The sequence below is a fragment of the Miscanthus floridulus genome, chromosome 2 (assembly GCF_019320115.1).
Source record: "Miscanthus floridulus cultivar M001 chromosome 2, ASM1932011v1, whole genome shotgun sequence".
In the NCBI taxonomy this organism is placed as follows: domain Eukaryota; kingdom Viridiplantae; phylum Streptophyta; class Magnoliopsida; order Poales; family Poaceae; genus Miscanthus; species Miscanthus floridulus.
This window is the reverse complement of record NC_089581.1, coordinates 42159028-42185294: the sequence shown is the minus strand read 5'-3', so window position 1 is coordinate 42185294 and position 26267 is coordinate 42159028. Positions and strand designations below refer to the sequence as shown.

Genomic DNA, 26267 nt, shown 5'->3' with positions numbered 1-26267 from the left:
TGCGAGGCCGGCGATTGCTCCCCGCGCCACGGCCGCGGGGAGCCGGTGCTCCTGCTGCGGGCTGTTCTACTCTCCGTCCGCCCCCCACCCCCCGCCCCGGTGAGTCTCTGCTCGATTCTTTTCTTTGTTTTCAAAATTCAACGGAGAGTGGATCGTTTCAGACTTCGAGCTACGCGTGCAGCATGTGGCAGATTTTCCGGAGGTTGGAGCCGGCCAGCCGGGCACTGCGGTTAATTTGTTGCCATGTGCCCTGATGGCTGATGCCATCCTGGCACTCTCGTGGCCACAACACAATACGATTCCGTTGGCATTGGGATTTGGAAGGATCTTCTCAAGGACGCTGATGCGTATAAAACCATTTTATTTGCTCTGGCTGGGACTGGGACTGGGACCTATGCAGTCTCTTTCACATTTCCCCTAATAATACCTGGACTGCTGTAGCCGCCTTCTAAAGATGGGAACTGGGAAGACAAATGAGATCTCAATCATTGTCACATCAAAGCTATGCAGTACTCCGTACCTAACTATCAAATCCAGCTGGCCCAAATGGTTGGTTCTTGGGTGTTCCACTTGTCGCTGTTTCGTAACGTGTTGAAAAAATTTTTAGAGCACATGGAAGATACCAATGAACGCTCAAAGAAATTTGAGGGCTAACAGTATCGATATCCAAATCAGATTGGTTCTCCTTGTGGCTGGAACCCTTGACCTTCCAGAATACAGTTGTATAAAAAGGGCTCCTTTGTTATCTTCTCCATGTTAGATGATCAGAAACAAGGGTTCAGTTTCATTGAGTCGGCATGGGCAACTGCAGCAGCTTTACTCTTCCAAAAGGGTATCTCATCTCTGAACTTTGTAAGCGTTTCTTTTTAATTGGTATGATTCTTTTGCATTTCATCATTGATACACGCATAAACATCGCAGGGGAAGCAAGCTACTCAATAATGGCATGGTTTCGATCGATGAGGATGGAACTCATGAAGGAATAAAGACAATTCCAATTCAGAAAGCATGTGAATTCACCACTAACTCTGTGCTCTGCGTTTGCATCATCACATGGAACATGAATAGCAAGGTTGATATATTTGTGACTCCATCCATTTCCCCTCGATGATGATTAAGCAATTCACAATGAATTTTGAATTTTTTTAGTGCAGTTTACATTGACTTGATATGTGTTGTGTTGGTGAAGATGGCTGTGGAGGATGTAACGAAATTGGTGAGCTCCAACAGAAAGTTCGATTTGCTAGTTGTTGGGCTGCAAGAAGCACCAAAATCAGATGTTTCGCAAGTTCTGCAAGAGGCTTTGGCAGAGACACACGTGTAAGGAACTAGTAGATCTCTACTCTCGTCTCTTCCATTCCATTGAACTTCTCACAGCTTTTCACAATATTCTAAAAAAGTTTGATGCCCTTGAAATTTCAGGCTATTGGGTCAGAAGAGCATGCAATCTCTTCAGATGCTTCTTTTTGGATCGAGGAGTTCGGAGAAGTACATCAGAGGTGATTGTGAACCTTGTTTATCCTTTCTATATCTGTTTATTATCCCAAAAATATTTGATTGCTTATAGTGCCAACTACATCTTTCTTCGTCAGTTAAATTAATCTGTTTATTTCTTCATTTTGGATAGAGATGAAGGTGGACAAACATGCGGTTGGAGGTTGCGGGGGTATCATTGGGAGAAAGAAAGGAGCAGTGGCCATGTACATCAACTTCAGTGGGATCCGGATGGTTTTTGTGTCCTGCCATCTTGCAGGTTTGATCTTCAACTCTTGGTTTATGCTTTCATCAGTGTAGCGGTGACATAGCCGTTAGCTTTAACCAAGTGCCGTTTCAAAGTAACAAGGTGTATGTAATTAAAGTGCAGCTCATGAACACAAGGTGGAGAAGAGGAACTCAGAATTCCAGCATATTTCACAATCACTCTTCTCCAAGTATGGCACACCATACGCCCAGTCTGCCGACATAACAGTGTGGCTCGGCGATCTCAACTATAGACTCGAAGGAATAAGCTCGATACCTGCAAGGAAGATGATTGAGGAGAACCGTCAGAGTGTAAGTGCTTGTTGACATCAGTCACTATTTTTGTACTGTAATCAGTGTCTCATGTTTTTTTTTAATTCTTTTGTTCTTTCATCAGAAGCTAAGAGGCAAAGACCAGCTTCTGCAAGAAGCTGAGAAGGGCGAAGTGTTCAACGGGTACTGCGAAGGGACCCTGTCGTTTAAGCCGACGTACAAATATGACGTCGGGAGCAGCATCTACGACACAAGCTCTAAGGTATCTTGATTAAACTAACATCACTTGCAGATCCCAGCTTGCAGATATGAATAAGAACCAATGGAGGCTTCTGAAACCTGACGCTTTGTGCTTGCGATCTTCACTTGTTCAGATACGAGTGCCTTCTTGGACAGACAGGATACTGTTCAAGGTTGGCCATTCTTCAGGCTTGGATGCAGTCTTGAGCTCATATGAATCCCTCGACTGTGTTCGGAGCTCCGACCACAAGCCTGTGAAAGCGCATCTTTGTCTCAGAGTACGCAGTGACGGTGATGCTGACTAATGTCAGCAGTTGACATGGCAGAGATACCATATTCGGCGTGTTCGCTGGTTGGTTTCTGGGCTGGTTTGGGCTGGCTGGTGCTGGTTTGTTGTGAAAGAAAAACAGTGTTGGCTGGTTGAATAAGCCTGACTGAAACCAACAAACGAACAGGGTCATTATAGGAGCACTACTGTAGAAGGGTAACTTTCTTTGAAGATATATGGAGACAAATTAAAATTGTACGGGTGTGAAATATGGTGTAAACAGGATTCACCCAGGTCCCAGGCCCAGGAGGGGTTTTAACTGGCGGTTACTTCAGTATTCTGCAAATTAACATGGCTTGCTACGATGGAATGTTGCAGCAAGGAATGATGATTACTGTAGTACTAGAAAACATCGCGCGGCTTTGCCGCGTGAGCCGCGCGGGCCAGCAGCGTTATGGAGCTGCTAGTAGTTGCGTAGAAGTCAAATTCAGTGTAAGCATTTTTATTTTGAGATTTACTTAATTTGAAGTCAAAACATGAATATTATTAGGAGAAAGTCGACTTTCATCGATGGAGCTTCTGCGCGGTCCAGGGTGACGATTGGTGAGGAAGGGAAGAAACCAGGCGGCGCAAAAAAATGAGTCGTGGGCTGAGTAGGCGGAGATTGCTCCGACTCGACGCTCGCATATGCTTCCTCGTCCATCCGAAAGCTCTCGAATTCTCTCGCAGCACAGCGAGGTCGGGCTTGCCGCACGCCAGAGCCCACCGGCGAGTTGACACAGCAGGGCACGATTTTTCTTTGGATCTCTGATTGCAGCAGGATAATCTCTCAATCGTTTTATTTTATGCGTGTTATGGGTAAGCTACCATAAAAATCTCATAGCAATTTGAATAAAGAAACTAACTCTATTAGAAATCTAGATCCACATTAATAGCAAAAAATTACACTAAAATATATGATGTTATATGTTTACAGTGCAGTGCTAGTTGTGTAGAGTTCAACGAACTTGGTTTGGCATTTTTTTAATTTTTATTTGTTTTATTATGTTCTTTACAAAATTTCAACCGTTTTAGATAAATAATAAATTCACAGGAAAATAGAAAAACGTCATTTATGGTTTAACTGCTCATGCTTAATATAGAGCAGCCGTAGATATCATGGGAAATGACCACTTATTGTACTACATAATAAACGAATTTCCAAGCTTATGGAAAATGCATCTAATAGAGATTTGATTGAGACTTGGAGAACAAATGGGGCTTTGTATACTTCACCAAGTGGGTCAAATGATGACTAGTAATGCTCAGTTTGTAGCCTTTAGTATAACTAAAGAACAAGCCGCTACTCTCATCTTGCTTGGAGGCCAAACTGCTTTGAGCCACCGATCCTGTTATGGGCCGGCTTGGCCACCTGGGCCCAACTGCTGGAATGGTTTGTTCTTCAGGCTCTAGTGCTAGCGCTTCGTTGGCAGCAAGCACATTAGTCCCACCTCGCTCAATCATGCACAGCTGAAGCTACGCGCACTCTATAAAGACAAGGCAAACACTACTCAGCTGATGAAGCCCGCAGTTTGTCGGGTACGGGCAACCCGCGATTACCCAGTTCGACGCTATACAGGTCCGAGCGAGAGGTAGGCCGGCCTATTTAAGAGGTTTGGATTGAGGGTAGATTTCGGTAAAGTTAGAGGGCTTTTTAAAAAATATGAGATGAGATGAGGTTTGGACTGCGGGTTGGAGTTCGAGATTTTCACGTGTATTTTCACGTGTGGTACGCTGGCTGGTCGGCTACGTACGGCTTTCGGAGGTATGATTCCTATGGTAAGATTTCTGGTCAGCTTTTGGAGGCAGGATAAGATTTCAGAACACATCGGCCATGTTCGCTTCGCTGAAACATTGTTCCTGCTGATTTGTTATGAGAAAAAATACTGTTTTAGCTAAAAAAACAAACTGAAAAAGATGGATTATAAGAGAAGCGAATAGGGCCGGCCCCTGTGGGCTAATTGTTCGAGAACATGCCATTCTTTCTACTTTTTGTTCCTTTTAAATAAACTGAAAAACAAACTGAAAAAAATGGATTATAAGAGAAACGAACAGGACCATCCTCATGGGCTAATTGTTGGAGAACATGCCATTCTTTGTACTTTTTGTTCCTTTTATTTATTTTCCTAGTGCAACTACGCCTAACAAAAGAAGAAGAGGCAGTAAGCACTAAGCAATAGTGACTCACCTAATAATAATTAATTAAGTGCAACGCGTTTACTCGCTCCGAATTAAAAGTCGGTGCACGGTGCACCTCCAGGTCTCTTTTGGCGTACCGGTGACTCAACCGTCAACCTTTTTCCTTTGGACGAAACACCTCGAGACCTATTGTATTGTTGCATTGTCACTGTGACCAAATTGGGCTCAAAATTGGTACTAGATTAACAATCTTTTCCTAGTACAAATAATATGAACTCAGATAGGTACTTTTAAACATTCTATATAATTACAATACTCATATACTTTCTCTCTCCCGCAAAGTGTCATTCTCACTTCGTAAAAACATTTTTAACTTTGAACAAATATATATAAATGATTATTAATATTTATAGTGCATAATAAATATCATTAGATTAATCGCTGAGGGTCTGTATTTTTGTACGAAGGGAGAATACTCAATTATTTTGGGTGAGTGTCAATGCATGTTCAGATCCCATGAACGCAAGTTAGAAGAAAAACAACTATTTCTTTCCATTTTAAATGTCTTGCTTGCTCTATCTGCAATTTTGCACCAGCATATATTTTGCAAGCTTCTGTGAGTTGTTTAGGATCTATGATAGCTTGGGCGGTGAGATTTTTTTTAATTTTAACCTTTTTTCAAAACTAATTTTAAATCTAACATGTCCAATTTTTTTTAAACTAATACTTTTGGCCGCGCCTATTGCCCTAGCGCGGCCAAATGCCTGTGCCGCGCCATGCATGGTGGCGCGGCACAGGGCTAACATGGCGGCGACCAGGAGCGATGACCGCTGACAGGGTAGGGCCTGCCGCGCCACCCATCTTGGCGCGGCAGTGTCGCGCCAGGGATCATGGCGCGTCTGGGCCAAATAAAACCCCGCGGCCGAGCTCTTGGCCACACGCACCCCTGCCCGCCCGTCCGCGCCGCCAGTCAGCCGACGCGCCCCGCCGCCGGCCATCGCCCGCCTCCAGCGCCCGCGCCTGCCCGCGCCCGCCTCCAGCGCCCTCGCCCGGCCACTCGGGTGGCCCTCACCCTGGCAGCACCCGCGCCGGCCGCGCCACGAACCTCGGTGCGTCAAGGCCGCCCGCTCCTAAGGTACCTCCCTCTCGATTTAATGTTATTATGATTATTATTGTTTTAGCATAATTAGTTTGTGATATGCGTATGTAGTTTTTAGTTTTTAGGTTAGGATTTTGGGTTTAGGGATTGATTAGGTATTTGTTATTTAGTTTGTAGTTATTGATTTAGTTAGGGATTGTAGCGATGCGGTTGTCACTGGTAGATTCGGTTATTATTTAGTTTATAGTTAGTTATTTAGTTAGGGATTGTAGCGAGCCGGTCGAGGGGTCGTATTCCATTCGAACATTTCGATCGTAGGTTCATCCCACCGTGGCCGTAACGCTGAGCGTAACTGGCTCCCTCGCTTCTTGGTTGGTTTTGTCGTACTATGATCTCTAGCCTCTATCCACGTCCCTAGCACATGACCATCGGGCTTTACCTCTTTTGCGTGCTTGTTTATCCTATCCTTGTGCCGATTTATTTTGGGTTAGAGTGAATATTTTACTTTGCAATGCTATATAATGTTAATTTGAATTTTGTTAATTTGAGTACTCTAACGCTTTGTTTATCAATTTGTAACAGGATGGTCCATCCCATGCAGCACCCGTTGTACCCCATTCTTGAGGTGTAGTACGATGACCAGCACCGAGCACACATCTTAAGTGACAACGACGCAGAGGTGGTCTTGCCTCCTCTGAGGCCCCGCACACACACCAAGGCGCACCAGTGGGACGAGCGTTACGTGCCGTACATACGGCGTGCCGGCTTCCTCGAGCTTATCCATGTTGTCAACCACGGTCTTCCGCTCCTTGACCCAGCACTACTTACCGCGGCTGTAGACAGGTGCGAGTGCATTCTTTGTACGTAAATTTTTTTATAACAAATTTAAGGCAACTAACAGTCGTTCTATTCTTATAACAGGTGGAGGTCTGAGACCCACACGTTTCACCTACCTTGTGGCGAGATGACCTTGACGTTGCAGGACGTGAAGGCTATTTTAGGCCTTCGGTTGGGGGGACTTCCAGTGACAGAGATAGTTGACAATGATCACTAAAGGGAGTTGGTGGCTCAGTTTACTGGCTTTGTTCCACCGAACAACGAGGCTTCCAAGAAAAATAAGTGAGAAATTCAAGCCTATTTAATATTTGCATCGCTTTCCTGCAGCCATCGGGTCTTATTTTCTTTGGTAAATTTTAGGAAAACTTCTGGTGTTTTGTCGTTCTGGATCACGGAGCGCTTTGATTACTTGGACCCATAGGCTGAGAAGGCTCAGATCGACATGTTCGCTCGAGTGTGGCTTTGACACTTTCTTGGTGCTTTCCTCTTTTCAGACGCATCGGGCAACGCCATCAGCTGGATCTTCCTTGACATACTACGTCAGCCGTGGGAGAACATAGCGGCGTACAACTGCGGCAGCGCTGTCCTGGCATGGACGTATCGATAACTATGCGCTAACTTTAATGTCTATTTATGCAGAAGGTGAAGAAGGGCTGCAGGAAGCTAGCTCAAAAGTTGAGCTGCATGGATACTCCTTATGAGGAACCGCCACTCCCAGCACAGTCGGGTGGTACGTCTTCAGCCTCTTTCAGGACACCAGCCGGCTCTTCTCAGCTGATGACAGGTGCCACTTCCGCAGTGCGTACACCACCACATTATAGCGCTGGAAAGAACCCTGCAATCGAGGACGACGAGGAGTGGGAAGATTGGCCGCAGGACGAGATCGGCATGTCTCAGCTAGGTGGTGCCCCGCTTAACACCCAAGGAGCATCACATGTACTAACAAAGATAGTTTCTTTAAATACGTAGGCTACATGAACTAACGATCACAAAGAATTCTAAGTAATCGTGTATATCACATACTTGCAGGGTACGAGCCATACGCACCGGCGACGCGACCGCACCGACGTTGGCTACACTCCCAATGTGTTGCCAACAAATCCGAAGAGACATAGGCGTCCGAGAAATCCTTACACTCCTGGGTCTTAGTTTGTTAGGTCGAACTATTATTGGGGTCCAAAACTTGCAGGCTTATTTGGTTATGCTATATCGAACTTAAGTCAAACTTATGTGGCAGCTTGTCAACTTATATTATTTGCTTCATATTCGTTTCAATGCATCACGACATCACTGCTTGCGAGATTAAGTAGCAACTAGTTCAAAAAATGGCTTTCAAAAAATATTCATTTCAATCCGATCCAATTTTTCGTAATCGATTAGTTAACATGGTGTTTAACCGTATTATGAAAGACGGAAAAAATATCAATTGCCTTATCAATTTCTCCATTCGGCCTTGAAAAAATTTAACAAAATATAGAAACAAATTCACTATTCATTTTACGCCAAACAATACTTACAACAACTCCCACCATCGGCGCGACGCGTTCCGATTAAACCGTCCAGGTACCGCCGGGTTGGCGGCGGGCGCGGCGGGCAGGCTTGCGGCTTAGGCTGTCATGACTGGCTGCGGGGTTTTATTTGGCCCAGCCGCGCCATGACCCCCTGGCGCGGCACTGTTGCGTCAAGATAGGTGGCGCGGTAGGCCCTGCCCCGTCAGTGGTCATCGCTCCTGGTCGCCGCTACGTCAGTCCTGTGTCGCACCACCATGCATGGCGCGGCACAGGCATTTGGCCACGCCAGGGCAATAGGCGCGGGAAAAAGTGTTAGTTTAAAAAAATCGGACGTGTTAGATTTAAAATTAGTTTAAAAAAAAGTTAAAATTAAAAAAAAAAATCAGCGGTGACGGAGCGTAAAGCAAAACTGAGATGGGGCCAATCAAACTTGAGTTACTAATATAGAGGGCTAGATTGCAATTCATCAGCACTTAGGTGGTGGAATCAAGTGCTTTTAATAAACTTTCTAGGTTAGAGGGGCCATGCCCCACTTTAATCTACACTAACCTCAGCCCCTGAGCTTGGGTTTATCGAAGCACTGAGGCCTCGTTCGCTTCGCTGAAAAAACAAGTCGAAACACTGTTTCGGCTGATTTGTTATGAGAGAAAAACACTGTTCCGGCTGAAAAAACAAGCTAAAAAAGATGGATTATAAGAGAAACGAACAGAGCCTGAGTATCACTAGAAGATGATAGTTTTTCGGAGAAGTGCAAGCAATGATCTCCTGGCAAACTCAAAGTACAAGCACATTAAACGGTTAGAGAAGGAAAATATTGGTTGTGCATTCTCATGTAAAGGAGACGTCGGCCTTGCATGTACTTAAAGAAAGAAAGTAGGATGGTGAGATGCGAGCAATGAAAAGTAAGAGTAGGTCTAATTTTACTTGAGCAATTTATAGGATGTGCATATCTAATTTTCCTTCGAAGACTTTGTATCAACTTAATATATGTTCTTGAAAATTTTAATAAAATCTTCCATCACACAAAAAATAAAAGACATGAATATGCAGAAAGGATAGAAATAACTAGTTGAGTTAGACAAAGTAGAACAACCATACAAACCGTCTGGTACAAAACCAAAACCATCTTTGTAGCAAAGTTATACAAACAAATGTGTCTATTTATCGGTTATGTAGAAAAGTATGTTGATATTGTAGAACAAATTAAGAGATTTCAAGTAAATTTTTTTATGTAATGACTCCTAAGCAAATTTGTGTATAGAATGGGCAATAGGAATGTATCAAGTATGAACAACCAACCAATAAAACAAAACAATAGCTTAATAAACTGTGAGGTGTTAGTGTTTGGTGTAAGCACCGTAACACCATAACAGAGGATAGGTGGTGGAGTTTGTAGCTAGATGTATTCTCTATGCTAATTTTTACTCTAAATTTCTAAAGACCCAAGTTAAAAAAGACCGAAGAAAGCAATCGAAATGTCAATTAAGACCAAATTTCGTTGGAACAAAATAGTCATAGCACATTAGAATATATACATTGTATTAATCAAGTATATGACGTGAACTTAATGAATTTGTACATGTTTGAGAATCATATTCTCTGGAAGCATCTAGCGTCACCTCTAGGTCTTGATGTCCATTGTGTTGCTTAGGCATGGAGTGTTCCTTGCACATTGGCCCCGTTCGCTGGTCTGAAACTTGGCTGAAACTGGCTGAAAAACACTGTTCCGGCTGAATTGTTGTGAGAGAAAAATACTGTTCCGGCTGAAAAAAGAAGCCGAACAAGCCATTTTTAAGACAAGCGAACGGGGCCATTGTGTGCACACTGAAATATCTACTGAGTGCAATCTTTAGGGACCTTGTGTAATTAAGTTTACTTCTCTCAAAGCATAGATGGATCAGTGCAAAACTACCAACAATTAAATTTATAAAACCATAAACATAAAGGGCTTTGGTGTGAAAACAGCCTGGCCAGCACTGCCATTGACTCTGGTAGCGACCTCGCACCCCACTCCCCCGTCTTCGCTCCTCTCTCCAGCTCCCGTCACCCCTCACCCGCCCGCTCCAAGGTCCGCCCGAGCCAACTGCCCAGGGAATTGCCTGCGCGCGCAGGCAGGGCGCTCGACGGAATGCGTGCGCGAGACGTCGCCGCGCCTCCTCGCCAGCCTCAGCCCCACGTGGGCCTCCTCCTCCCCCCTCCCCCTCCCACCGGCCCCGCGCGTTGGGTGTCGACGTCGCCGCGACAGCGACGCGGGGGGCGGTGGGCGAGTGACGGTGGGATTGAACAGAGAGATGTCAACCTCAACTCGTTTTTTTTTCTTCTCCCTCTTGGACTCACCCTCTACCTGCACCTCCGCTTCCCGTCCATGTCACGCTTTCGTCGCTTCTTTTCTTCATCATTTCTCCCCGTTTCGTCGAGCTTCTTTTCTGTCGCCTCCCCGTTTCGTCTATCTGCGGCCGGCCGGCCGGCCTTTCTGCTGCAAGAAAACCAAGATTATCTATTGGATCTTTCAAAAGGGGAAACCAAGATTCTGAGAGCAAGAAGCAGCCAAGCAGGGCGATCTTTGCTGAATTCGCAGGCTCTGAATTGGTCAGTCTTCTGCTCTTCTTCTTTTACTTGAATTACAGTGGTCTTCTTAGCTTGTTCCTGTATTACTTTACTAGCTTCACCGGTACTCAAGTTAGTTTGGTAGCTGATGTCTTTTTGTGGTTGCTGAACCGTGGGCTCTGTACTTTGATGCTTTGTGGGGACTGGGTCTGCCATAATTTCTTCTTTCTGTTCTGGTGCAGGAGCTGGAAGTGTGGTGATTTCCTGATTGGGGACATAAGGTGGGGTTTGTCCCTACTCCCCAGTGAGCTCCACGCGGTCCCTGCTGTTCTTCCAGTCAAAATTCTGTACCCTTCGGTGCTGGGATCAAGGAACTAGGCGTCAGAGTTGGGTTCTCTTGAACTCTTGATTCCTGCTTCATGGAAATTTTATCTGCTTTTCTCTGAATTCAAGATCCTCCCTATCGTTTCCAGGCTTCCCGAGGTAAGGATAAGATAATGACGTGATCTTTTTTAATTTATTCTGTAGTCTCTTTCTCCTTTGAAAGTGCACTTGCATTCTCTCTGCTGGTTCTCTTAGTACTGGCTTACCGAACTTTGGATTCATCATACCGTGACAGCTTGCCCTGATTCTCTCTACTGTTTGGTAGCCAGTGATTTCCACAGAGCTTGAAAAAATATTTGTATCCGCAGGGCTGCATATATAGTTTTGGTTTGTGAGGTTCTCAAAGGACAATTTCATGTCTAGTAATCTAAGAGACATGTTAATAAACGGTCTAGTAATCTAAGAGACATGTTAATAAACGGCCTAGTAATCCAATGGACATTTTGTTGAATTTGGATACTTTTGGTTTGAGGATCCAGACCATTAATAGCTTGTATGAGCTCATGGGAAAATAAACGGCATACATATCCGTGTAGGTGATCAATTGCTGGTCTCTTTATTGTAGCTTACATAACAAGCCACTTGCCTATCTTACTCTTGTTCAAATGCAACTACAAGTCTTTCTGATAGTTTGTCGAAATCTTCAGTTGTCTTTCCATTGGTGTATAGAGGTTGTTCTTTGGGGTTACTTGTGTGCATTTTGCATTCTGAGTGGCATGCATACAGAATCATCAATATTTCATCATTGTGGTGTCACACAAACATATTTGCTTTTTTATCCCACCATTTAAAGTATTGTAGAGTGCACTACTGAGAGTGGCCCATTTCTACATAGTTGATAATATTCACTTTCAAAGCAAAGAGCACTCTGTAAATTGTTTAAGTACTGACAAAATTTTAGGAGTGATTAATGCTAGAAACATTGTGGTATTTCCAGCAGTCTGCATCAATGCTTACCGTGGGAATCCACATTACACGACTAATATGGAGATATAATTGCTATACATTTGCGGAATCATAATTTTTAAGGTGTATGCCTTAATTTATAACCTATGAATGTGCTTGACCATTGAAAATTCATGAGCCTTCACCTTCACCTCTGAGGTCTGTGCTTGCTATTGGAATACAGCAACATGCATTGCAAAAGTAGTAAGGAAGACATAACTGCTATACATCAGTTGATGAAATTTTTGGGGACCACACGGAATTTCCAGCTCTTGAAGATTCTTCTACCTTCATCTTTTGCTTAGCATGTGTCACTGGTGCCTCGCATCATACCTTCAGCAAAGCTCAATGCTTGTTTTGCTGGATGTGCTTATATTTCCAAGCAGTGAATCTTTTTAGATTTCTTTCGCATTGATTCCAGTTTCAAGGCCACAGGGGATCTAGGGGAGAGGCAAGCAAAGAGCTGGTAGTGAAGGTGTGTCATGTGTGTTTGTAACAGGGTAGGCACCAATAGTGGAGAGGGATTTCTATTGGACCACTAACATTTAAGGGTCAACTGCTGCATAAGAAATACTAGAGTGTGATATAGACAGACCCTCAATTGCCTTCTTTAAATGTGAAGAGCTCATATGCACACATTTTCTCCAAATATGATTCTCAATGCATCTTGTTTTGCAGTGCAGGAAGAAGGATATTGTCCCTCTCCAAACTATAAACATGGGTTGGTTGAGTAAAATATTTAAAGGTTCAGTAAATAGAGTTTCAAGAGGACACTACAACGGGAACTCCCATGAAGGCTATTCAACTCAGCACACTAAATCATATGTACTGCTCAGTTGCAAGTTATCCTCTTAATCTTTATCTTTAATGATGCAAATTAGTGAGTTTAAGTAATACCTACGATAAAACATGAAGAAGAGAATCATAGTGCACTGAAATGTGTCCCCCAATATTATATACTATCAGTTGCTCAGTGCACTTGCCGTATTTGTTTACTCTTTCAATTTGAAATGGGTCCTTCCCTATTTCTAATAAATAATGTTGATTAAAGTACATTGTTGGTATTCCTGCCTGGAAAAATATAAGTAGTGAACAACTTACCGATCTGTGCTTGACTAATGAGGACCCACAGTATTTTTTAATATATATATCAGGACTCACAACATGTTGCATACATAATTATTCCCTGCTTTTTTTACTATATAATTAAAATTTACTGTAGGGTGCACATGGCAATGAGGATGAAGACATGGATCATGCTATTGCATTATCCTTATCAGAGGAAGATCAAAGGAAGGGAAAGGCCATTGGTTTGTAGTGCTCTGCCCCATCTTTGCATGTTTTGGCTATTTATTTAGGGACAAATAGATTGCATCTCTAATTCCTAAACTTGTGTGGTTTAGTTGTGTCTTTTAACTCGAGACAGATTTGCTAAACTGTTATAAGTTAGAGGGAACAGTTCTGAAACCTGTCGTAACTTAGCAACCAGTGATGCCGAAGCACTTTGCTCTAATAATGGTAATGCTTGATGGTATCCTCTGTGAAACAATACTAATTCAAAACTAGTAAAACACTTTAAAAGACATCATAGTTCCATTTAAATTCAAAAGGCTAGCTCTTCATTAATTTCACATGCTGGCTGCAAAGTCAAATTATCAACCTGAACATTTGAGAAAAAAATTAGCAACCTGAAATAGCATGTCATCTCTAATTACCAATTAAATAGGGCATGCCTGCCTTGGCTACATATACAAGCTCACGTACTACATATGGAATCCTCGTGTTCAGGACTGAAAATAACACAGCTCATTTTTGGACAGTTTCTTCTCTAGTAATTACCAGAAATACCAGACACCTGGTTTTTTATTGAAATATTAGCTTATGCATATAAGGTGTTTGAGGAAAAGCATATTCATATAAGCACGGTTAGTTAGAACTATGAACTCTAATGCTTTGTCATTTTTATTTTAATTATGAACCAGGTACCGGGCATCATTTAGATGAAGATGAACAGCTTGCACAGGCTCTGCAAGAAAGTATGAATGATGGACCTCCCCTTTGAATATTCATTCAGATAATTGTTCGTTAATTTCACATTATGACTGCAAAGTCAAATAAGCAACCCAAAATTCCATTTCATCTCTTATTGCCGGCTAAATAATGCTTCTGCATGCCTTGACCACATATGCAAGTTCAGGGACTAAATATGGAGTTCTCAAATTCAGGGCCAAAAATAACACAGCTTTATTAGACAGGGTGTTCCTGTAATATTAAATTTGATTCTTTTGTACTTACCAAAGAATTGCAAATAGCAGTTCTTGTTTAACAAATGAGTACTGTTGGTCAGAACCATGAATTTTAATGCTTTGTCTTATAATAATGAACCAGATACTGGTCATGACCTAGATGAAGATGAACAGCTTGCACGGGCTCTGCAAGAAAGTATGAATGATGGACCTCCTCGTTGGAACATTCCAATTGAAGATGTTCACTCAGAAAGTACTCCAGCAAGTAGCTTGCCCTCAAATATTTTCCCCACAAGTGGCTTGAGGTATTTCTCGTAATGGTACATTATGATGCTTCGCTAGTTGCTTCTGCCACCTTGCATATCCTACAATCTAATTAGCACAAATTTCTTTGTTATTTACCTTTTAAAAATACTAATACGCATAAACACACTCTGCTTGGGGGTGAATGGCATTTTAGAAGATACTTCTGATACAACAACAATAACAACAACAACAAAGCCTTTAAGTCCCAAACAAGTTGGGGTAGGCTAGAGTTGAAACCTAGCAGAAGCAATCAAGGTTCAGCCACGTGAATAGCTGTCTTCCAAGCACTCCTATCTAAGGCTAAGTCTTTAAGTATATTCCATCCTTTCAAGTCTCCTTTTATTGCCTCTACCCAAGTCAACTTCGGTCTTCCTCTGCCTCTCTTCACGTTACTATCCTGGCTTAGGATTCCACTACGCACCGGTGCCTCTGGAGGTCTCCGTTGGACATGTCCAAACCATCTCAACCGGTGTTGGACAAGTTTTCCTTCAATTGGTGCTACCCCTAATCTATCACGTATATCATCGTTCCGAACTCGATCCCTTCTTGTATGACCGTAAATCCAACGCAACATACGCATTTCTGCGACACTTATCTGTTGGACATGTCGTCTTTTCGTAGGCCAACATTCTGCACCATACAACATAGCAGGTCTAATCGTCGTCCTATAAAACTTGCCTTTTAGCTTCTGTGGTACCCTTTTGTCATATAGGACACCAGATGCTTGCCGCCACTTCATCCACCCCGTCTCTCTGTAGCATTGATCCTAAATATCGAAAGGTATCCTTCCTAGGCACTACTTGACCTTCCAAACTAATATCTTCCTCCTTCCGAATAGTAGTGCCGAAGTCACATCTCATATACTCAGTTTTAGTTCTACTGAGTCTAAAACCTTTGGACTCCAAAGTCTCCCTCCATAACTCCTGTTTCTAATTCACTCCTGTTCGGCTTTCATCAACTAGCACTACATCGTCCGCGAAAAACATACACCAATGGATGTCCCCTTGTATGTCCCTTGTGACCTCATCCATCACTAAGGCAAACAAATAAGGGCTCAAAGCTGACCCTTGATGTAGTCCTATCCTAATCGGGAAGTCATCCGTGTCTCCATCACTTGTTCGAACTCTAGTCACAACATTGTTGTACATGTCCTTAATGAGCCCGACGTACTTCGTTGGGACTTTATGTTTGTCCAAAGCCCACCACATAACATTTCTTGGTATTTTATCATAAGCCTTCTTCAAGTCAATAAAAACCATATGTAGGTCCTTCTTCTTCTCCCTATACCGCTCCATAACTTGTCTTATTAAAAAAATGGCTTCCATGGTTGACCTTCCGGGCATGAAACCAAATTGGTTCATAGAGACCCGCGTTATTGCTCTCAAGCGATGCTCGATAACTCTCTCCCATAGCTTCATAGTATGACTCATCAACTTAATTCCCCGGTAATTAGTACAACTTTGAATATCCCATTTATTCTTGTAGATCGGTACCAATATACTTCTCCTCCACTCATCAGGCATCTTGTTCGATCGAAAAATATGGTTGAACAACTTGGTTAGCCATACTATAGCTATGTCCCCGTACTTCTGATAACCAGGAGAAAATCTACCCTGAAACATTAGGCATTAGATGTGTTGACTTGGATCCCTCACATTAGCTTGTTGGTTTCTCACATACGACGAGAAAAAAAAAACCAACTCTGAGTTTGGATTCTAGGGTAGGGCTACGGTTTGAGTTTGTAGAAGCACCATTTGTTCTGGAAACATGATACGACTGCAAACTCATATATTCCAAATGCTACCTGAGTGAGATATATATTATATAACGAGCCAGCATTCAAAGAAGGCTAGATACAGAAGGATAATATGGCTCGGAATTGTCTACATCTAATACTACAGGATTTTCTTGACTGGATATGCAACATGGATCAATTTGTCTGGTTATCTGAGCCTTGTTCTAGTGTGATGCCAAAGGGCGCCTAGCTCAAAACGGTTAGGTGACCCAGCGGCACTCCTTAGGTCCTGGGTTCGACTCCTCGTGGGAGCGAATTTCAGGCTGAGGTTAAAAAAATCCCCTCGTCCGTCCCCATAACCAAAGCACTGGAGGGGCACCGGCCCAATTCTCACTTGGGCGACGGAAAGCCACCGTGTAAGGGTGGGGGCGGGGGTTCGGGGGTTTTCTCGGCCGGGTGAGAAGGTCCTTCTTGTTATTTGTAATGCTGCGGGGGTAGTCTTAACCCCCCCGGTCGAGGTTTTTTTTTTTTTGTTCTAGTGTGATGGAGAATCTTATTATCTGATTTTCTGTTATTTCCTCTGATTAAGCTTTTTCTGGTCTGTAATTTTTGTGTATCTGGTTGCACCACGGCCTTCTGTAGGGTTTGTGCTGGATGCAAAAGTCCAATTGGTCGTGGTCGGTTTCTCAGTTGTATGGACTCTGTTTGGCACCCTGAGTGCTTCAGGTGTTATGCTTGCGATAGACCAATATCAGAGTATGAGGTATACAATACAACATTCCTGACCTAACATTCTTCAACTTCACAAGATAATTAACATCGGCCTTTCTTTTTGTAAGTTTGCTGTTCATGAAAACCATGCGTACCACAGGCCCTGCTACAAGGAGTGTTTCCATCCTAAATGTGATGTTTGCAGTAGCTTTGTAAGCATACTTCACTTTGATTTGATAAATGAGCTTGAAAATTTAGTAGTAAATAATCCTGATTATCCATTGGGTTATTCTTATTGCTGATGGAATTTTGGTAACCAGATTCCCACAAATAAAAATGGCCTCATTGAATACCGGGCCCATCCTTTCTGGATGCAGAAGTATTGCCCTTCCCATGAAAATGATGGTACACCTAGGTGCTGCAGTTGTGAACGAATGGAGGTTAGTGTTATGTTTATGTACAATTATATATATATTGATGGATTTATAAAAAATAAAATGCTGATTCCAAATGCTATTTCAAATACTCCAACAGCTGCATTTGCCTCTTTTCAGAAATTTACCTGTGAATTTGATGAATTGTATTATCTTTTTTTTGTGACTTATGAATTGTATTATCTTGTGCCACCTATGTGCACATCTTCCTGACTTGCTACTCCAATGACATTTCCTTCTTTTATTGTTTTGTTGTCAACCCTAGCCAAAGGACAGTCAATACATAACATTAGATGATGGCCGGAGACTCTGCTTGGAGTGTCTGCATACTGCTATTATGGAGACCAATGAATGCCAGCCTCTATACATTGATATTCAAGAATTTTATGAGGGTATGAACATGAAAGTAGAACAACAAGTTCCCTTGCTTTTGGTTGAGCGACAAGCTTTAAATGAAGCCATGGAAGCAGAGAAATCTGTAAGTGACATTTTATCCTTTATTGTGCGGTATATATATAACATATATCTAATGTACTCTCGTCTATTAGGTGCATCACCTTCCTGAAACCAGAGGCCTCTGCCTATCTGAGGAGCAGATTGTCAGAACTGTATGTGATCTTAAAACATTTCCTTGTTTTGCTTAATTGGTCTACTGAATTTGTGAACTTCGAGGCCACTTATGATTAAACATAAGTAACATAATAATACTGTCCAGATATTAAAAAGACCAATAATTGGACCAGGCAACAGAATCATAGATATGATCACAGGACCATACAAACTCATTCGACGGTGTGAAGTGACTGCAATTCTTATACTGTACGGGCTGCCAAGGTGATTTTTTCTCATTATTTAACAAACTAATTACAATTGATGTAGTTTCCCTTTGATGGAAGTCGATTCTACTACCAATCCATCAGAATGCATGCACGTTTTAATTTTCATTTATTTACTTGCATGCAGGCTGCTAACTGGCTCGATTCTGGCTCATGAGATGATGCATGCTTACCTCCGACTTAAAGGTATTCTGGTTGTGCTTGTTTATCTACGTTTGCAGCATCCTCTTCATTCTTGGATATCATTGTATGTTTGCAGAACAGCAGTATTTAATCTTAACACCTTTTTCTGGGTAGGATACCGAACCCTGAGTCCAGAGGTTGAAGAAGGCATCTGTCAGGTTCTAGCTCATCTTTGGCTTGAGTCAGAAATCACATCAGGTTCTAGTACCATGGCAACCACCTCAGATGCGTCGTCATCATCATCTTCGACATCTTCCTCATCGAAAAAGGGTGCAAAGACGGAATTCGAAAAAAGACTTGGCGAGTTCTTCAAGTACCAAATCGAAACAGATTCTTCTGTGGCTTATGGAGATGGGTTTCGAGCAGGCATGCGAGCCGTTGAGCGGTACGGCTTGAGAAGCACCCTTGATCATATCAAGATGACAGGGTCTTTTCCATACTGAAGCTGGGGTTTTCCCTCACTTTGAATATGGATTTTTTGAGAACTTTTGGTTCAGGTTATACATACGAAAAGCCGAAAAGGGTTTATATTGTCTATAGTAAAAGAAGTGTCGAGAAGAGGAATAAGGATTTAGCTATACTGTCCATTGCAGGATAAGCTGTTTTTCCTTTACAGTTATATAATTTTACAGTACACACATGAATGTAAGCGGTCTTTAGCTTGACCAACCTTGTAGAATGTTGTCACTTAATGCAAAAGAAATTTGAATATATATGCTTTGCTGTGTTTGAAATGCAATTGTTTTGATGCTATGCTCTTTTCTATTTCCTGCCTGCTTTTGTATCGAAGTAGATTCCAAGCCAATTCTCGAATACCCTGTTCGTTTACTACTTTTATAAAGAGGACCGTTCAGCTTAGGATTTGTTTTTGTAGAGGGAAGGTGCACCATTATATTATATTCATTCATGTTTTTGAACAGGTGCGTCATTAAAGTCAGGACTCAGGAGGCTTACGGCTTCTTTTAGAATGGAAGAATTTTATAGGAATCAGTTTATCTTTCATAGAAAAAATTCAGGAATGAAAAAAAAAAACCGTGTTCCAATGGGGCCTTAGTCTTATATAACAGGCCAAGGGATTAAGAAGGCCGTTAGGCCTTGTTTGGAAGGAAGGCCCAGTAACGGCCAAAAATCTTGGGTCATTGACACGGGTGTTTCCTCCACCGGTGAAAAAACCCATGTCTATGCAATCTTTCCTTCTGCCGGTTGGGCTAACATTTTATTTTACTTGGCATCTGTCGCTGCAATCCGGAAAAGGCCCACGACGTGGCCCACTGCAGCCCAGCATCTACCAAAATTAGCAGGAAAGCATGCCTTCTGGTAGGGATGGCAATGAGAGACATAAATCTGCTAAAAAAACAGCAGAATACATTAAGCATGTTACAATTCCTAAATATCAGAAACTACAGTTTCTGAGTATATTGTTCTCATCTATTTGTACTGTACAATGATTTTGCCGTCAAATATATCATTGGTCGAAACAGAAATCACTTCTTTGATTCCTCTTAGTGCATAGCCAATCTGGAAGTTTTTTTTTTTAATTTAATAATGGAAGAAACATCCGGCTTCATCCCCACAAGTAAGGAATTAGATCAAAATTATTACAGGATACAAATATTTAAAACAAAACCGTCTCATACACCAAAACTTAGTTGCTTTATGTTTGAACTTACAACCATTTCAAAAAAAAAGGAGGTCTGAATTGCCATGGCCATTAATGCTGGCAGCTTGGATAGATGCACCGAGTGACCGTCGCATTTGATGACTTAATTTTTTTTGTTACGAACATAATGCGAGATGATAATGCATCGCGTATAGATAATCGTGAGTTATGAGAAAAATAAGGAAATGCCAGTGTTATTCTCCCTCACAGAAACCATGTTCTGCTCATCTACTTTTCAACCGGTTTATGCTTATTTCGACTTATTCTCACTCATAGAAACACCGGTCGAAATCAGTCGAAATACCACCCGCAGAACAGGGCCAATGGCATAACATGATCCATTTCAGCCAGCTCCATGTGTGATATATCTAATTACCGCGATATATTTCATTTCAGAGATTAACTGGGACAACTACCCTATTTTGCAACATAGAAGGGACATGGTAAAAGTTACACATCAACGACAACTCAAATTATACTGTAAATAATAGAAATTTAAGTGTTTGAAGCAGAAGGAATCTAGAACGATGTTTCACTTAAAACGTATCTAAGTAATTAAGGGCCTCTGTTTGAGCTTCTCGAGAGCTTTTGAACCTTTCAAAAGCCAAAAAGCTCCTGGAAGAGCTTCTAGGCTTTTGGCTTATGAGAGCTGTTTGATTTTTGTAAAGTCCAAAAACTAGTAGTCTAAAGTGGCCAAAAGCTCAAACAAACATGACATAAGCTGTCTCCTACCTGTCTAGCATCATGTCTACATTCTTCCCAAAAAAAACATTGTTGCTATACTTGCAATATGATTCTATCTTGGTCGTAAGATAGAATAATAATGCAGACATGACAAATAATGTACAAAGTGATTCCTAGGAGTAAATTGGCAAAAAAAAGAGTTAATACTCTATTCGTTTTAAATTGTAAATCGTTTTGGTTTTCTAGGTACATATTTCTTACTATACACCTAGATATATGTTATGTTTGCATACATAATAAAAACTATGTATGTGAACATTCCGAAACAACTTACAATTTGGAATGGATGGATTACCTTACTCCCTCTATCCCTGAATAAATAGATTTTTAGTGTTGTCTTAAGTCAAACTTTTTGAACTTTAACTAAATTTTAAGAAAAAAGGTCAAAATTCATGGCATCAAATTAGTATCATTAGATATACATATAATATATTTTTATAATATGCTCATTTTATGTTATAGATGTTGTTACTCTTTCCTATAAAGTTAATCAAACTTAAGATAGTTTGATTTGTACGGATTCTAGGAATTAATTTATTTGAGGACGGAGGGAGTATATTTATAATCGTCAATAGAAAAATCATATGGCACATAACCTTCTAGTTATCCTAGAGGTTCCCCCGCGTACCTTCATTTGTTCTTTGTGCTCATGGAGCAATTACTTGTTTTGTAGAGCTGCCCACATGCCAAGAAGGGCTATCATGGGAATGTTGTCAACCACAAAATCAACATGTCAAAAAAGGTCATGAAATTGCCAGTACTTTGGTGTTCACGAAATTCAACAATAGGCGGAAGCTGTGCAGTTGTTGACATAGTTGAACTTCTTGCCAACCTATGGAGATTAATTAGCACAAAAGAGGATACTTTAATTTAGACTCTTAATATAATACAACATAGAGAGCAAAATATATATGAGGATTCCAAAAAGCAAAGAAGCACCACATGAGATTTTGTTAACCTGTTTATTTTCTGTTTCTTTATTTCATTATTTGGACAAACTTAGACATTCACATAAAAAAAATTGTTCCAAGTAGTTCTAGAGTTCAAATAATTGTTTGAAAACCGTGTGAGGCAAAGGTAAACTCTCTCTACTGGGACATAAATGTAAAAGGTTTAATTTTCTACTAAGCTAAACTTCTCTACTAACTTTGGTCAAGATTTAATTTTTAAAAAATACATATGAAGATTTATAATACCAAATAAATGAACTATCAACTATCAAGATATTTCATTGTGAATTTAATAAACCAATTTGATGTTTGATGGTGTATTTTTCTGTAATTTAATCTAATTAGAGTTTATTTTATCTTAAAATAAAACCAAACCTCTATCTCTTTTGATTGAAACCGATAGAGTTATATATAAAGCAGGTTGCCGCATCACGCCTAAACCGCCTTGCATGTGGTGGTCCGCGGACGTTTCCCAACAAATCCCAATGACGCTGGTTGCTTTCAGGCTAACACGAAAATCGGTGCCTTAATGTTAGGATTGTGTCTCAGTCGATGGGTAGGTAACAACTCCAAAGACTCACAACAAGCTAGTGTCATCAATTGAGCTGGTAGCATGCCAACTACACGAGACAATGTTGTTGACTATACTACTCTTTTAGATTAGCAATCAATATCTACCAAATGCAACTAGTAGTAGTTCTAGCTAGTGTGGTATTTATTAGACTTTTTTGTGAGGTTCATTGTGGTTTTGTTTGGTTTAGATGTAACGACGCCAACTCTTGTTTTTTTTTTTCTTTTCTATTGAATTCTTTTCCCGGCAGGCCGGAATACCACCGGCTACATCTTATGTGTTCATACCAACTATATCCTGATGAGATGATCTTTGGCTTATCATCAACGAAAAAGAAACATACATTCCATTCTATTGTTTTTTCTTCTTTAAAAATGTGAGCAGGCTTATTAATTTGTTGAATTATATAACTCCTCCAAAGGGTTCTAACAATAAAGAAATAGCATTTTTTTTATAGACAGATAAAGTCTAAACCTATGTCGTTGTAAAGAAACAAAGTCTAAACCTATGAAACACTTAGCTCATGCATTTTCAAGGAATAAGAATCAGCTACCTACTCACTTGATAACTTGGTCGCCGTAACATATATAGAATAGAAGGGGGGAAACCCACCAAATAATAATAATTCAAGCCAAATCCAAAGTCAATAATAGCTGGACCACCCAGTGGATGTGACCGTGTGGGAAATTAGAGGACCGGATCGGATGAACAAAGCCGGAAACTAAGGTATAGGGTACACATCAAGTTGTTTCCATGCATTGCTATCATTTAGGTGTGGATACAATAATGGTTTATGGGAATAGCAAAAATCCATGTAGTTTAGATTTCTTCCGGTGGAACCCATCCATCTAGGTTGGAGTGCTTGCCGCTGGCTGGAGTTTACGGTAATGGCGTAATGCTGATTTTTGCTTTGCATAGATGGAGGGTTCCTTTCGTCATCTCGGCATTTTAAAGTTTGAATTGTTTTTTGGGTGGTTCTAGAGCTGACTTTTTTTTTTGCGATTACACAGTATATGAGCATCTTCGCGAAGACTGGGCTGAAAAATCCTTGAGAGATTGACGAAGTCACCACAGGCGTCTCGTTGTCGACGGCAACGTCGCCTACCACCAAAAGCACAAATACCGTTAAATCATTGAAAATTCACTCCCGCGGGGATTCAAACTCAGGACCTAGAGTGTTACTTTAGGCTCTTATAATCACTAGGCTATATGCCCTTTCGCTAGATCTGACTACTTGTTTCTAATAATGTTGATGTTTTTTACGAAAAAGACAAGAAGCTGAAGTCACCACTTTCTTCTATTATCTTAAAAAAAAAATCTGTGCATGTATATGAGTATCTGTGTTCATATATTTTGTGTTTCACAGGAAAAAAATTCTATTCATGTAAATAGAAAATTGTTTGACCTCGAGTGCATTTGGCGTGAAACAGAGCTGTTCGTGGGCAGGTGGATATGTGTAGCCGGGTGGGATATTTCTCCCTCATGTAGCCGCACAGAAATCTAAACATATATACTGTTTCTGTACTGTGTTAGGTGTGTGTGTGTGTATATATATATATATATATATATACAATGTGGTTGGTAATAAGGCAAAAGATAATTTATTTGCATGCAATGCATGTGTGTGTAAAATATATCTCTAGGCGAGTTGGCTGGATGGATATCCGCATATACAATATATTTCATCACTTGGGATTCCAAGGCTTGGAAGAGCTAGCAGAGAAGGAAACGTGAAGAATCGGGTGGATCGATTTGAGACGCCGGAACCGGGGCAGATGCTTTGGTTGCTAGAGAAAATGACTTCATTTTTTTTCCTTTGGTCATTGAAAGGGAAATTTGTCCTTCAATGTGTATGCCAGTCAGATGGACACGACTACGACCTCTTGAACCGGCCAGAGAGCAATTCATGGCCGAGGTCACACCAGTGTCAAAAACATCTTTAATTTGATCGCTTAATGCACACGTACGCATACTGGCTTAATCTCTGGTACGGTTAGGTAGCTGCCTGAAACCCGGATTGCAATACCGAGGCGGCAAGGAAGATTTTAGAAAAAAAACTTTTCAATTTTAAGCGAATGTGACACCGAAATAAAGTTTATCGAGAGTCTGATGTTAAACTGAATAATAATCGATTATGTCCTTTCATCCGTAAAGATCTGTTTGGTTGTCCCTGATTCGCTCAGCTTCCATGAGTGCTTGGTTGGCTGCATACGCTATAGTGCTTACACGTGCGGATGCAATTTCATGGTGGATGCAGGCTAGCCAGATACACCTAAATTAAGCTTCACTCTTAGATATAGCTCGGTGGATGCAGAATAAGGGTGATGGACCTATACGTCAAGCTCATAGATTAGACATGTTATATCCGCTCATGCAGATAACAAAAAAATATTTTAGTTTTTTTTTTCATCCGCTTATGTAACCCTCATCAAACATCTTTTTTTTTTTTAGAAATATGGTTCCACTCGGCCTGCGTCCCTCAACCAGGATATATGATGCAAACTCCATCCAACGACCAAACACACCCTAAGTTGTTCACCATTATTGATGATAACCAAAGGTGGCAAGAAAGAGTTTTAAAAAACTTTTCTACTTAAGCGAATGTGACACCAAAAATAAGTCTGACGACTGAATAATAATCTATTATGTCCTTTTATCCGGAAGTTGTTTACCATCACCTTGACACCGAAGATGGCAAGAAAGATTAAAAAAACTTTTATAATTGAAGCGCATGTGACATTGAAGTAAAGCTTGTCAACAGTCTGATGTTAAACTAAATAATAATAATCAATTATGCCATTTCATCCATAAGTTGTTTACCATCACCCTGACAACTTATATGAAACACGTATGGTTGTAAGCACATACCATATCCCTGTGAGCAAGCACCCATATTAAGTCAAGCACTGTCCGAATTGTGCTTCTGGAATAGGATGACCTCTCCCCTGATCATAACTCAAGTCATATCTTCCTGCATGATGATACATTATCTCGTTCATCTTCCACTATCATATTATGCAATATAATGCAAGCATACATGATGTCACTAAGGGTTGATCGATGCCAATAACGGGCTGCATATCGTAGGATGGCGAAGCGAGATTGTAAAGCTGCAAATGCTTGTTCGGCGTCCTTTCTTGCTGATTCTTGTTTCTTTGCAAATAGTCTATCTCTAGCATTTTGAGGTGCACGGATTGACTTGACAAATGCTGCCCATCCAGGATATATTCCATCCACCAAGAAGGCTCAAAAAAATTCTGTGCATACTGTTGAGCTGGGACACATGAGGATATGAATAATGATATATATTGTGGATATGGGCAATGCTCTAGGTTTTCGGATGGGTGATTGGCTGAGTAGTTTAGCCAATTCATGAAGCCACCGGGAGGTGTATGATGCATTTGTGAGTGCTTGTAGGCTAAATGATGTACTCCCTCCGGTTTCGATTTAGAGGTCGTTTAGGAGAAACTTCCGATTTCAGATAAGAGGTCGCTCTGGAACATTTCCGTCCATTATGGACAGTACTGCCCTCGCGCGTGCGTCTGGACACTCGCTCCCAAGGCTGGATGTTCTGGCTCCCGAGGCAGCAATTAAACTGCGCGCCGTTGCCCTCTCATCTTCCCCGCTGGACTTTGAACGGCAACGGCCCTCTCTTGCTCGCCATTCTCGCTAGCTGCTTCGCCTCTCTCGCTCGCCATTCTCGCCACGCGGCTTCGCCTCTCTCGCTCGCTAGCTAGCCGCTTCGCCTCTCTCGCCGCGCGGCTTTGCCTGGGCGCAGGCTCCATGGATGGGAGCTCGAAGGTCGTCGCACCGGCGTTCGTCGACGCAGGTTCAGTGGATGAGAGCTCGCAGGTCATCGCGCCGGAGAA

The 26267-nt window shown here is 41.5% G+C and overlaps 2 protein-coding genes and 1 long non-coding RNA gene across 6 annotated transcripts; all 3 read left to right on the top strand.

Moving 5' to 3' along the window:
- Window positions 1–695: 695 nt before the first annotated feature.
- LOC136538598 (type IV inositol polyphosphate 5-phosphatase 11-like) lies at window positions 696–3377 on the top strand. 3 transcript variants are annotated; one of them, XM_066530549.1, is made up of 8 exons: window positions 696–832; window positions 922–1072; window positions 1190–1320; window positions 1423–1499; window positions 1628–1753; window positions 1865–2052; window positions 2138–2275; window positions 2388–3377. In XM_066530549.1, exons 1-8 carry the CDS (start codon window positions 798–800, stop codon window positions 2556–2558), a joined length of 1017 nt encoding a protein of 338 aa, XP_066386646.1. In that variant the 5' UTR covers window positions 696–797; the 3' UTR covers window positions 2559–3377. The 3 variants fall into 3 exon arrangements, with proteins under 3 accessions (XP_066386646.1, XP_066386648.1, XP_066386647.1); XM_066530551.1 differs by lacking the exon at window positions 696–832 and having other exon boundaries at window positions 965–1072; window positions 1155–1320; XM_066530550.1 differs by lacking the exon at window positions 696–832 and having other exon boundaries at window positions 965–1072; window positions 1155–1320; window positions 1860–2052.
- A 2135-nt stretch (window positions 3378–5512) lies between these two features.
- Window positions 5513–6899, top strand: LOC136538597 (uncharacterized). Its single transcript, XR_010779393.1, has 3 exons — window positions 5513–5834; window positions 6381–6641; window positions 6720–6899. It is a non-coding gene; the product is annotated as an uncharacterized lncRNA (long non-coding RNA).
- Window positions 6900–10331: 3432 nt separating this feature from the next.
- Window positions 10332–19186, top strand: LOC136522733 (protein DA1-related 1-like). 2 transcript variants are annotated; one of them, XM_066516552.1, is made up of 14 exons: window positions 10332–10735; window positions 10936–11176; window positions 12706–12847; window positions 13245–13332; window positions 14005–14058; window positions 14411–14573; window positions 16952–17072; window positions 17149–17232; window positions 17341–17460; window positions 17720–17932; window positions 18003–18062; window positions 18170–18288; window positions 18418–18476; window positions 18588–19186. In XM_066516552.1, the coding sequence occupies exons 3-14, from the start codon at window positions 12740–12742 to the stop codon at window positions 18914–18916; spliced, it is 1518 nt and encodes a 505-aa protein (XP_066372649.1). In that variant the 5' UTR covers window positions 10332–10735; window positions 10936–11176; window positions 12706–12739; the 3' UTR covers window positions 18917–19186. The 2 variants fall into 2 exon arrangements, with proteins under 2 accessions (XP_066372649.1, XP_066372643.1); XM_066516546.1 differs by having other exon boundaries at window positions 10334–10735; window positions 12701–12847.
- Window positions 19187–26267: the final 7081 nt, after the last annotated feature.